This window comes from Arctopsyche grandis, chromosome 10, assembly GCF_051622035.1.
Source record: "Arctopsyche grandis isolate Sample6627 chromosome 10, ASM5162203v2, whole genome shotgun sequence".
Lineage (NCBI taxonomy): Eukaryota > Metazoa > Arthropoda > Insecta > Trichoptera > Hydropsychidae > Arctopsyche > Arctopsyche grandis.
The window spans coordinates 21,844,228-21,857,082 of NC_135364.1; the positions used below are offsets into that span (position 1 = coordinate 21,844,228).

General features: G+C 33.5%; 2 protein-coding genes across 2 annotated transcripts; one reads left to right on the top strand and one right to left on the bottom strand.

Moving 5' to 3' along the window:
• Positions 1–3,534: 3,534 nt before the first annotated feature.
• LOC143918272 (carbohydrate sulfotransferase 11) lies at positions 3,535–6,967 on the top strand. The gene is made up of 4 exons (XM_077440060.1): positions 3,535–3,950; positions 4,203–4,460; positions 4,549–4,759; positions 4,832–6,967. The coding sequence occupies exons 1-4, from the start codon at positions 3,648–3,650 to the stop codon at positions 5,059–5,061; spliced, it is 1,002 nt and encodes a 333-aa protein (XP_077296186.1). The 5' UTR covers positions 3,535–3,647; the 3' UTR covers positions 5,062–6,967.
• LOC143918271 (protein-glucosylgalactosylhydroxylysine glucosidase-like) lies at positions 6,843–12,809 on the bottom strand. Its single transcript, XM_077440058.1, has 14 exons — positions 12,540–12,809; positions 10,934–11,262; positions 10,576–10,863; positions 10,035–10,135; positions 8,958–9,093; positions 8,717–8,864; positions 8,503–8,650; positions 8,326–8,418; positions 8,165–8,250; positions 7,897–8,088; positions 7,644–7,812; positions 7,397–7,568; positions 7,186–7,329; positions 6,843–7,102 (listed from the first exon to the last, which is right to left on the bottom strand). Exons 1-14 carry the CDS (start codon positions 12,674–12,676, stop codon positions 7,008–7,010), a joined length of 2,238 nt encoding a protein of 745 aa, XP_077296184.1. The 5' UTR covers positions 12,677–12,809; the 3' UTR covers positions 6,843–7,007.
• Between the last annotated feature and the right edge of the window lie 46 nt (positions 12,810–12,855).

The window sequence follows — 12,855 nt, forward strand, 5'->3', positions numbered from 1 at the left end:
AGCGATTCTATGCATTCTACTACTATGGTTACTACCAAAACATATATGTATGAAGCCCCAGCTTTTAAATATTTATAAGGGACGTCATTTGGGGGGGGGGGGGGGGAGCTGGAGGAGATATCCTCTCTTAGATTTGACCAAGTCAGGAAATACTATGAATCTTAATCAAATTGATTATTCGTTACTAAAGGTTTTAAGTTTTACAAAAACTGCAACAAGTTCAGAATATCAATCAGAAGCCTCTTCCAAAAAATAAATTTTATAAAAAACAGCCACATATTGGTCAACTTTTGCCAAGATATTTTAAATTACATATTATAAATCATATATTTTAATTAGGTAATGCAGATGCAGAACATCAGTTCATCGCATCATATATTTTAATTAGGATGCACTCTTTTAGATCCATTTAGTATTGGCGGATAATCTTTCAAATAGCACAATACATATATATATATATATATATATATATATATATATATATATATATATATATATATATATATATATATATATATATATATATATATATATATATATATATATATCATCATCATCATCATCATTTACAGCCACTCGCCATCCACTGCTGGATGAAGGTCTCTCCAACACGCTTCCACCCGTCTCTGTTTTGCGCAACACTCATCCATCTCACTCATCCATCATCTCGAAATTAAAAAGAGAATAGTCAGGGATGTCAGGGATTTTAACAGCAAGTTAATAGAAAGTACCATTAAGAATAACCGTAGCCTGAAAAAGTGCAAACAGGATCTTTTCTTAGGCAAAAACCAATTGATCGCAATCAGATCAGAGAGCGGAGTAATAATTAGGAATAGAGAAGAAATCATAGACAGAGTTTACACGTTCTATGCAAAACTATACGAGAACGACAACGGCCAATCCCCCGCTCTGGAATCGACAAACGGCCAAAGGGTTCCTGCAGTATTGCCTAGCGAAGTAGAGGCCGCGCTAAAAACTGCAAAGAACGGTAAAACCCCAGGGGAAGATAATATTCCCATTGACTTACTAAAATGTGGCGGCTCCCCCCTAAATAATATCTTAGCTAGGCTTTTCAGCAAATGCATCCAGAACCAAGCTATACCAGAAGGATGGAATAACGCGACTATCATCTTAATACACAAAAAAGGTGATAAAAGCGATATCAAGAACTACCGACCCATTAGTTTACTTTCAGCGGTCTACAAGCTCTTCACGAAGGTTATTACAGAAAGGCTGAAGAATATCCTCGACGAGAACCAACCTATAGAACAGGCAGGATTTAGGGCAAATTTCAGTACAATGGACCACCTCCAAGTAGTTGGCGAACTAATCAAACGCGCCAACGAATATCAACGGCCATTGTGCCTAGGTTTCGTCGATTATGAGAAAGCCTTCGATACAGTGAGCCACAAAGCAGTACTTAACGCTCTACAAACACAGGGAGTACCGGAACCCTATGTGGGGCTGTTAGCTGCAATATATAAGAATGCCACAGCTTCGGTTAAAATTTTTTCAGGTACAGATAGATTTAGCATAAGAAAAGGAGTAAGACAAGGAGATACAATCTCGCCCAAGTTATTCAATGCGGTGCTTGAGGGAGTTTTCAGGAACTTGGAATGGGACAAAGACGGAGTAAGCATCAACGGTCGCTTCTTGAGTCACCTTCGGTTCGCAGACGATATAGTTTTAATGGCTCGTGATTCAGCTGACCTACTTAACAGACTAACACAGCTGGACAGGGAAAGTAGAAAAGTAGGATTAAAAATTAACGTAGATAAGACCAAACTAATGTTCAATAGGTATTGCATGCCTGAGCATCTCATTAGATGATAAACCAGTAGAAGTAGTAAATAATTATTTATATTTAGGTCAAATAATTGACATGTCTGGTAATAAAGATGAAGAGATAAAGAGACGTATGAAATTAGGATGGAGTGCATTTGGACGGATGAATGCTGTTTTTAAATCAAAAATGCCACTCTGCCTGAAGAAAAAGATCTTTGATCAATGCGTTTTGCCAGTGATGACGTATGGATGTGAAACTTGGACACTGAACACCAAGATGCTACATAAAATCCAATGCACTCAAAGAAGTATGGAGCGCTGTATGCTTGGCATAACGAGAAAAGACAGAAAGCTGAACACGTGGGTGAGAAGTATGACAAGAGTAGTGGACATAGTGGATAGAGTGAAGAGATTGAAATGGCAATGGGCGGGTCACGTAGCTAGGAGGATGGACGAAAGGTGGACAAAAGAATTGCTTGAATGGTACCCGAGAGAATGCAAAAGGGTAAAAGGAAGACCGCAAAGAAGATGGGTGAACGAAATTAGGAAAATGTGCGGGGTGAGATGGATGAGTGTTGCGCAAAACAGAGACGGGTGGAAGCGTGTTGGAGAGACCTTCATCCAGCAGTGGATGGCGAGTGGCTGTAAATGATGATGATGATGATGATATATATATATATATATATATATATATATATATATATATATATATATATATATATATATATATATATATATATATATATATATATATATATATATATATATGTATTGTGCTATTTGAAAGATTATCCGCCAATACTAAATGGATCTAAAAGAGTGCATCCTAATTAAAATATATGATGCGATGAACTGATGTTCTGCATCTGCATTACCTAATTAAAATATATGATTTATAATATGTAATTTAAAATATCTTGGCAAAAGTTGACCAATATGTGGCTGTTTTTTATAAAATTTATTTTTTGGAAGAGGCTTCTGATTGATATTCTGAACTTGTTGCAGTTTTTGTAAAACTTAAAACCTTTAGTAACGAATAATCAATTTGATTAAGATTCATAGTATTTCCTGACTTGGTCAAATCTAAGAGAGGATATCTCCTCCAGCTCGTGTTGCGCAAAACAGAGACGGGTGGAAGCGTGTTGGAGAGACCTTCATCCAGCAGTGGATGGCGAGTGGCTGTAAATGATGATGATGATGATATATATATATATATATATATATATATATATATATATATATATATATATATATATATATATATATATATATATATATATATATATATATATATATATATATAATTATTTAAATTTACAATTATAATTATTTAATATATATTTTCTTTTTTGGCTTATTATTACAATATGTCACTCTTGGTAAAATAATTATTGCGCAAATTGCGATCGCGCGCACGACAATTGTTCCCACAAAAATCGCGAATACGGAATATCTGGCACTCGACTTCTCGTTAATAGAATATTTCACGATTGATGGAGTTTTTGGGTGCCAGATGTTCCGTGATTGTGATTTTAGTGACGTGCGCGAGATCGCGTTTTGCGGAATAATCACTGAAGCGTTGCTCTTAGATTATCTCCTTATTTGTCTTGATATCTCTGCTCATGAATTCCGAATACATGCCCTAGTATTTCTAAGTATATACGCGATTATCCCACTTTGTCTATTCATTTAAACGTGATCGATTTTACGAACGAATAAAATAAAAATCCTTACAAGACAAATTATGTTGGCAGTAGTGTCAACAATGTCAGCGTTTGTACACTCGTTGACAGCTATGCTTTGACGTTTAGTAGTAGTAGTTTGGTGCGGGACTTTGCACCGATTCGATGGCTCGATGAAAAATGTTGACTCGAATGCGATGGAGGGCGAGTGGAGTCTCAGTGTGGAGTCTCTATCTCTGGACGGTGTGGATGATGTGGATGAGGGTGTATGCCTCGACGATTCCGGTGACGAACGGGGCTGGTGACGAACGAATGCATCTAAGCGGTGGAGCGCAACTGACGGAGTCCGTGAACCTCGCGAGAGGCGAAGCGGTGGCTGCAGCCTGCGAATCTTCAGGTCCCCTAATGCCACTACAAAATCATCAGCTGCAGCATTTGTTGCTCGACCACAAGCACAAATTGCTCTACTGCTACGTGCCCAAGGTATTTACATGATGTACATATATTCCCAAACTGGGTCATCTTAACGACCGAAATAATCCGAAGTTAGTCCCCATTTTTTATATTTATGTAAAACAATGACATTATTATAATTGCTGGTACAATATAAAAACAATTGTATTTATTTATTTTAATAAAATATGTTCAGTTCCATCTAAATTAATCAGATTTATCCTCAAACTATGTATTTGTTTGCAAATCGTTTTTGATTAATATTTTTTTCTTACTCTTCAGATTGCTTGTACCAATTGGAAACGTATATTCATGATTTTATCTGACAAGTGGAATGGCACCGATGTACTCGCTATTCCAGCCTCTTTGGCCCACTCTGCCGGAATGTTTCCCAATCTCGGCGATTACTCTCCAGAAGACAGAGAAGGAATTCTTGAAAATTATACCAAGTTGATTTTTGTTCGACATCCTTTCGAAAGGGTTCTATCTGCATATAGAAATAAGTTAGAAGATGAATCCCCTAGCGCGGCCTATTTTCAAGTAAGCATTTCTATTATTTGAACCTAAATCTATTCGCACACTTGTATGTAACTGAATGTCTACATTTTATTTATGTTTACGAATCTAGCAAAGAGTCGGTCGGACTATAATACAACATCTCCGTCCACATGCTTCGAATATATCTATAGAAAAGGGTAACGATGTGACGTTTGAAGAGTTTGTAGAATATTTAACTCTCCCTTTGACTGATTCAACCGATGTTCCGTATGCAGTCAACGAGCATTGGGAGTCGATTGTGCAATTGTGTCATCCTTGCTTTGTCAATTATACAATTATTGGTGAGTTTTAAATGAATATTTTGATGTAATACATGTTTATATGTTTTTGAATATGTTCATTTCATTGTGCAGGTAAATATGAGACGCTGTTGGACGATTCAATCTTGGCCTTGAATACTATTAACGCTTCTCATATACCGTTTCCACGAGATATAAGGACGTCAGGAACTGCTGATAAACTTAGACAATATTATGGTTCGTTACCTTTAGATTTAATCAGAAGACTTTACGAGGTTTACAAAGCGGATTTTAAACTATTTAACTATAATTTGCAAGATATATTAGGCTTTGATTTAGGATGATTTTTATGTCAATGTATATTTAATTTTTTTTTTTCATACGAACTTAAAAAGCGATACTTTATTCAAACAAGGTAATAATTTAAAAGCTGGACGACTTTCACTTACCATTAGATATATTATTGAAATACATATTTTATTTACTTAAACTCTGTACTTAATTCATTACAAATTTCGTACAATTTTATAAATTGGTGTATTTACATGCTTCAGTATTTTTTATTGAAATATATTATAGGTCAAATCAAGTTCAAGCTATCTGCTTTCTTGTGTCACGTAGCTATTGAAGTTTGTCCTCGATTAATCGAGTACACATTCGACAATTTAAATATGTACTCAATTACCGAGTACATATTTAAATTATAAAATCTTTATTATTATAATAGATCACATACCTCAATCTTTTACCAAAAGTTATATGAATAAGATTTTTTTTACAGATTTTATACAAAAGTTTTTTACAGATTTTTTTAGTCAATTGGGACATTTTTTGACAATAATCTATTATATACGTATGGTATTCTATCTACTATTAGTTACTTTATTTTATAGTAAATTGATTTACTCCATATTAATTCAAACACGAACAATAATATGCACTATGAATTTTTAACTCGAAATGTTGTGATTTTTAATTGTCTGTGATGAAAACCATCAATAGAAAAATACAATTTAGTTTTTTATGAAACTGTGGCTGTCAACTTAATTAAAATAATTACATACATATGTAATATATGTAAATAATTATAGCACACAACACCATGACCCACTCTTTATAATTTATGTACAAAAATAAACATAGTCCTCCAAGGAAAATGACCCATATATAATAAAGAAACGAACCATTTTTTTTAGGATACATGCATACATTTAGATGATTTTTAAAAATATTTTGTTTGTGAAATTAATATCCAAACATGCTAAATTAAATAATTAATTCATTCTCTTAAAGCTTTCGATATATTTACATATAATTCCACCAACAGCTATTTATTACATACATATAATGTTTTTTTTATATATGTACATACATAGTTGGTCTTACCAAAAATGGTACTAGTCTTAAACTTACTAAGCTTCGCACTTTACTTATTTTCATCTCTGTTTGTAATATTTACTTAATGTGAATAACAAAATGAAAATCAACATAGTCTTTTTTGTATTGATTGTATGTATTGCGTATGGTTTGTTTTAATGGTATAACCATTTGAAATTTTGATAAAATTATATTAATGTTAATTATATTTATTCCAGTTATTTAATACGTAATTTGAGTTCAAAACTTTTATAGATTATGTATGTATTTAATTCCATGCTTTTTATTTATTTTTTTTACTTGTATATTCATTCCAATTATATTTTCATTGCACTAACATTCCTCCGGCTACAAATTTTATATGTATGTTTCTCTGATTATTCCTCACAACAGGATACGCACACGAGTATTACTCATGTGAAGTTTCCAGACATGGAAAATCAATAGTAGAACAAAAATAAAGCTACAGGTAACACTCATGTCCTCAATCCTCTCGTGGGAAATAATCTGTTGACCATGACTTACATATTCATATGTACATAAGTTCAATAAGAATGGCATGTGACGATATTTTTAGAAACATTGTATAAATATAATACTGTACAATTATATTCTTAATTTAAATGTATCTTTTTCTATTCACCGAATTATTTTGATAATTTTTTATTGTATCATGATATTTTATAATCTAATTTTATTTTGACTTGTTTTGTAACTTGATGTATGTATCAATTGAAAAAAAATTAATGATAATTAATAATTGCCTTTTTATAAATGTATTTTTATTTGTCTGTTTTTACACAATTCTGAAAACAATTTGTAAGAGAATGTTTGTATTTTTGTACAATATATTGTATGTTATATCAAAACGATTATTTTTTTTTAATTTTTGAAGATTTGAATTATGCTTTTTTTAATTGAACTGTTGTCCTATCATATCCAGAGGCAGCGGACACTTTTCTGGAAAATCTCTCGTAATTTGAAACGGTCCCTTTCCAGGCAACGGCACTAAATATTTCAAATATACATTGTATTAATTAAATAAAAATAAACAATTAATTTATTTTGTTGAACTATAAAATGATAAACACCTGAAATGCCTGAAAACAACGGGATTTTAATTGAGTTGTCAATGTGCAAAACCAATGTTTGGTTAGGATTTATCGTATCCACTTGTAATTCTGTACGATTTACTCCAATATCCAGGGTAAAGTTGCTCCCGTGAAATTTAATTCCTAAAATTATACCAAATGATGTACACAATCTGAGGTGTTATAATTGTTATTTATATTGAAACCGCACCGTTAATCTTCAAACGTGTCGTATCCGGAATCAACTGCGGATTTACAATCTCCAGCTTGTCTAAGTGAATATTGATGCCGGCATAGCCGAACATTATCGCCTGCAAAAACCCACCCATTCCAGTTATGAAATTGACAGCACCGATTTCAGGCTCTCGTGCTTCCGTCCAAATCTGAAATGTATCACAATTATATTTCATTACAATCATTACGATTCGATTTTTATTTTAAAATTCAATTTTACACACCTTGAACGGCTGCCTAACATATGGTTGATAGCTTCTGTTGAACAACGAAGCAGCTTGGTCATTATTACCGAGTTGAAGGTGACCCACAGTGTGCATACTCCAAGTCATAGCCGGTCCATTATCACGTGTTACATTTTCATAATATAATAAATCATTTTCCCTAGTCTTCCTGTCAACATTACAACAAAAATCCGTGAGTATAACAGTAGAATAATATAAAATAAAGAACATATAGAAAAAAATGAAATCGTACGGGTGCATTTTATACATCAATGGAAAACCTAAAAGCACTGCATCAGCTTGCTTTATAATTGTCGACCTTTCGTAGCCATCGTATTGAGGATGGTAATCAAAAGTGTGATCATAAGGTAAATTCAATTTTGACGCTACATCGGTCCATTCAGATTTTGAAGTATTCGTCGAATTGCATAGACAGGATGCGTAGCTAAAATATCAAAATTTTATCATGTGATGTGATATACTCTTAATTTTTCTTTTACCTATGTTTTTATTACACTTACTCTCCCAAATATAGAGCTAATCCTGCTACAACATTAGTGAAAACAGAGTTTGTAACATTTGGGTGATCTTCGTCAGGTCCCATAACCTCTGAAAAATTAAATTAGTATATTTATTAAAAAAACTGTATTACTGATACAATCTTATATAAGAAATCAAACACGCCTTTAATATCGTAGAATCCAGTTTCGACGTTAAATTCTGCTCTCGATGCCCAGAAGTCCGCTATTTTGCTAATCATCGAACAGCCGCTACTCTAAATTCAAAATCATGCATATACAAACATACATATTCATTTATAGTGCTATACGGAATACGTTATTAAATCCAATAAATTTACATTAAGCCATTGCTTATCACCAGTCATTGATATATATTGCCGAGCGGCAAAAGCTATACATCCAGTGATGTGATGTTCAAAGTCGACGACTTCTGGACAACAATCTGGTGTAACTTCAGCACCAGTGAAAGCACTCTCCCATGAAAATCTACAAATACGTTTATAAATTAGTATTATGTAATGTTTAATTTTTTTTTTCTTGAAAATATGGTACCTGATGCCTTCATGTCCAGATAACTCGGCAAGATCTGCTGCAGCTTCACTGTTGCCTGTTCTATAATCCAACAGACGCTTTGCCAACTCAGGTTGTAGAGTTAATACCGCTGGAAACATCCATGTTTCAGTGTCCCAAAAACTGTGTCCTGTTTATTTTTTTTTACACCAAAGTTTAAGTTTAGTTTTAGTATACATATATGGTTTTTTTTTTAGTAATTAATTTTATTAATCATACGCACCTTGGTAATCCTTCAAGTATCCACCTCTGGATAATCCACCTGGACTTAATCCATAAAATCTTCCTGTCGGTTGATTCGAATTTAAGGATGGTAGTGAACTCAATAAAAAGTACCAAACTCCATTGACAGTTTTTGACTGAAATTGTTAATAATAATTAGAACTAACCGACGTCTCAGTTAAAATACTAGCATATTAAATAATATGAAACAAAGAAATGCAAACAAAAATGAATAGAAAGCGAGCTCTGATTGACCCAAAAACATTCACTGAAATTTTAAATAGGTGCCTCATCATGACTGTTTGTCAGTGGGCTATTGATCTTCTAGCGAGTTGACGACTTTCTCATTTAAAAATGGGTAAAATGATCATTTTTATATAATATAAAGGTTGTGGCTATTTGCAGGTACTATACCTGCAAATTATTGGCTATTTGCAGGTACTATATCTGCGAATTATTGGCTATTTGTAGGTACTATATATGCGACAGGCGCAAAGCTTTCTGCGCATGCGCGTGAAATGTCACTGTCAGCGTGTTTACTGTTAAAATTTTGATTTAAACCTCTTAAAATTTAGTTCGAACTCGTAAAGTGACGTAGAGTAAAAGATATAATCCAAATTAGTTAATATTATTAATTGTTAGAAAATTATTATCATATACAACGTATAATATCTACATACAAGTACAAGCCGCGAACTAGCTAAATAATATAAATCTATTATAATAATGTGCGAAATTTATTTGCCTCATGTATAATGAACGATTGATTTTAAACAAGTCTAGCATACATTAAATGTAAGAAATTATAATCGGATTATAAGTTCACGCGCATGCGCAGAAGGCTTTGCGCCTGTCGCAGATATAGTACCTGCAAATAGCCAATAATTCGCAGATATACTACCTGCAAATCGTGACAACCTATGTAATATAAATACTGGACATCAATAGCCGTGGCTGAGTTTTTATGGTATTTATACCAATGCGCATTAATGTTAGTGTCAAAGTTTGTAGAAGCGATGTTTTATAAACTCCACATACATCATAATATAACCATTTAAAATTAACTATAAATACTAACCAATCCCAGATTTCCTTCAATTTCAATTTTTCCGGAGTCTAATAACTTTTTCCATCCGAATTTGTGACTGTTATACAAATCTTCCTCATTCAATTGCAGTACTGAAAATAAACCACAGTCATCACACCCAAAACTAAATACTATTTTATATTATATTGCACATATTAAACAACGATGCGGTGCAAACGATCGACAAGCGCCAGACAGACTGAACCACAGATTAACGACACGTGTACCTTATGCGTGCGCACTGCTCGCACTTACACTAAGCGAAATCTACCCGAAGTCCCGACATACCTACCCTGTATACGTTCTGTGCTTCTGATACTTTAGTTCCGAATTTTGCCTTATTAAACTCGCCAGAAAGATCCAACTCAATTTTAATAATTGCATCTGTGCACATCGAAAGGTTACTTGTCATTTGATGTGCAATCTATCATTTGTGAAGTCGAGAATTGCGTTTAAAGCAGCCATCCAGTTAATCTGTGGTTCAGTCTGTCTGGCGCTTGTCGATTGTTTACACCAAACCCATTAAACATACTATCAAGCATTTCTTTTTGTGCGACTTCTTTTTTAGAATCTACTGTCATTATAAACGTATATGTTGAGTTTGTCTCCGATGCTTTTAAACTGTGCGGTACATCTGTCCAAAAGGCGCAAACTTTCGAAGCCTCTTTCTGGTATCTTTTGTCTTCTATCGCCAATGTTTTACCACACATTGTCCATATAGTTCTGTTTTGGATTACAACAGTCGTTGGATCTTCAAATGAAACATCTGTACTTTTCAAACCAGGTTGCAGTATGATCTTTACTTCAGCATCACTAGACCCTGAAATCAAACGACTTGAATTGTTTACATACTCCAACTGCTGTCAGCTGAAACCCCATATCCGCCATACCTTCTATTTTGGATTTCACCACGAATTGGTTGATGATTGCTCTGGTGTAGAAGCGATGAGCGTAGATTCTCTGCTCGACTTCCCATTGTTCAGTCTCAACATTAACGATAAAGGCTCCCACTGCTGTGTTGAGGGTATACGATGGTTTTTCAATGGTGACGGTGTCATTTAACATCAACTGGATGTTGCACCAAGCTGGTACTCGAGCTCTGTGACTGTCACCTCTCTCGCCGTTGTACAAACCATTCATGTAAACCGAATCCGAAAACACATCAGTAGCAACGTGTCCATTTCCAATTGAGCACATATACCTCTCGTCTGTCGGCAAACTTATTATGAAAGAATTATATTATTGCAAGATGTCAACAAACACACGACATTGTTCATCAGAGTTGACTGGTTATTACTTCAGTGTATATATACGAATATTAGGCCTAACTTTTCAAATTAACTTCTAAGGAAAAGTATACATTCCCAAAGGTTAACTAGATTTCATAGCTACTGCAGTATGCAGATTTTGTACATACTTACAAAAAGTGCCCGCCAAATTATACTACTATGTACTTAATAGTAATTGCAACGCTCAGTTATTGGATAACGAAGACAATTATTGCAGTCATACTCTTTTCATCAAGAATGAATTCCACTGGTATATCATTATCATTCACAAAATGGTTGAGGTATATTAAGAGGGCTGAACACCAGCGCCTTGTCCATACAAACGTATTACACTTCTCCCTTCCTCAATTATCGCACTAAAGAAATTATTTTTTAATATGCTATGGATATCTACCATTGGGATGCATCTATCGTTTTATTTTTTTGATTAGTTATTTTTTATAGGAGCTAGGAGCCGCCAAACATCTATAAAATCGCCTCTTTTTTACACCCACGAAAAGAGTCCAGCGTGCTTATTTAACGGTCGATTTAAAAAAAAATACGTGCATAGTTGAACAGAAAATATCTTTCTCATACCGATGATGAAATTTTTTTTAAAATTGGTCTAGTTTTGGAGGAGAAAATAGGAGAATACGAAACCTCGATTTTGTCGATTTAAAATACGTATTATCTGGTCGAAGCGCAACTGTCGCATTCACTCAATATATATATTGATATATATTGTCGCATTCACTCAATATATGTATATATTCACTCAATATATATATCGAAGAAAGGAACGGCAACAAAATTAAGGTTTCGGGTGTACAGCCCTCTTACGACAAGATAAAACACTGATATAATTTTGGCAATCCTGATGAATACTGTAGTGAAGTAAGTATATAAATACAAAATTTGAAAGCTTTATCAGTCTCAATTCAGTTTCTTGCAATTGGTATAAGTTAACCATTTGATTTTTAAAAATAAAAATTAACAACAGCAGAAATTTGTTAATTCAAAATTATTTTTTATTATTTATGTTATTTTTAAACTACTAATGAATACCAGTATATACTTTTGGCTTAAAACTCCAAATAATCAACTATTACCAATACTAAATGTATTAGTATTATTGTCGTCTTCTTCTAATTCATGGTTTCTACACATGTTTTGGATTATTGGAAACATTCAGAGTACATTTTTTAAGTATTTGTATTTGATTTCTCACCTGTTAGCTGTAAAAGCATCTTCCAAATCGCTCAAATCAATCAAATCATTTTCAACCAATTTGATCTGATCTTGTACAGCACACGCACATAAAATATATGCCACAAAACATATCAAAACAATATTTCGCCTTATCATTGTAACTGTTGATATAAAAAATTAAAAAACCACAAATGTTTTATAATTAATATGCGAAAAATACTTAATTATTGAAAACTAATCGCATGGGTGTGTAATCACCGATACGTTTGAGAATACACTGACATTTTTTGGATGTGGGGTTATCTTTATATAACTACTTACGCGCGCAGTGTTCA

Excerpts from the sequence above, each read along its gene's own strand:
- LOC143918272 (XM_077440060.1), top strand. The coding sequence starts at position 3,648 with ATGTTGACTCGAATGCGATGGAGGGCGAGTGGAGTCTCAGTGTGGAGT. Across the intron at positions 4,461-4,548 it reads CTAGCGCGGCCTATTTTCAA|CAAAGAGTCGGTCGGACTAT; the intron begins GTAAGCATTTCT and ends TTACGAATCTAG. Across the intron at positions 4,760-4,831 it reads TGTCAATTATACAATTATTG|GTAAATATGAGACGCTGTTG; the intron begins GTGAGTTTTAAA and ends TTCATTGTGCAG.
- LOC143918271 (XM_077440058.1), bottom strand. The coding sequence starts at position 12,676 with ATGATAAGGCGAAATATTGTTTTGATATGTTTTGTGGCATATATTTTA. Across the intron at positions 9,094-10,034 it reads TTGAAGGAAATCTGGGATTG|TCAAAAACTGTCAATGGAGT; the intron begins GTTAGTATTTAT and ends TAACAATTTCAG. Across the intron at positions 7,569-7,643 it reads ATGTTAGGCAGCCGTTCAAG|ATTTGGACGGAAGCACGAGA; the intron begins GTGTGTAAAATT and ends GATACATTTCAG.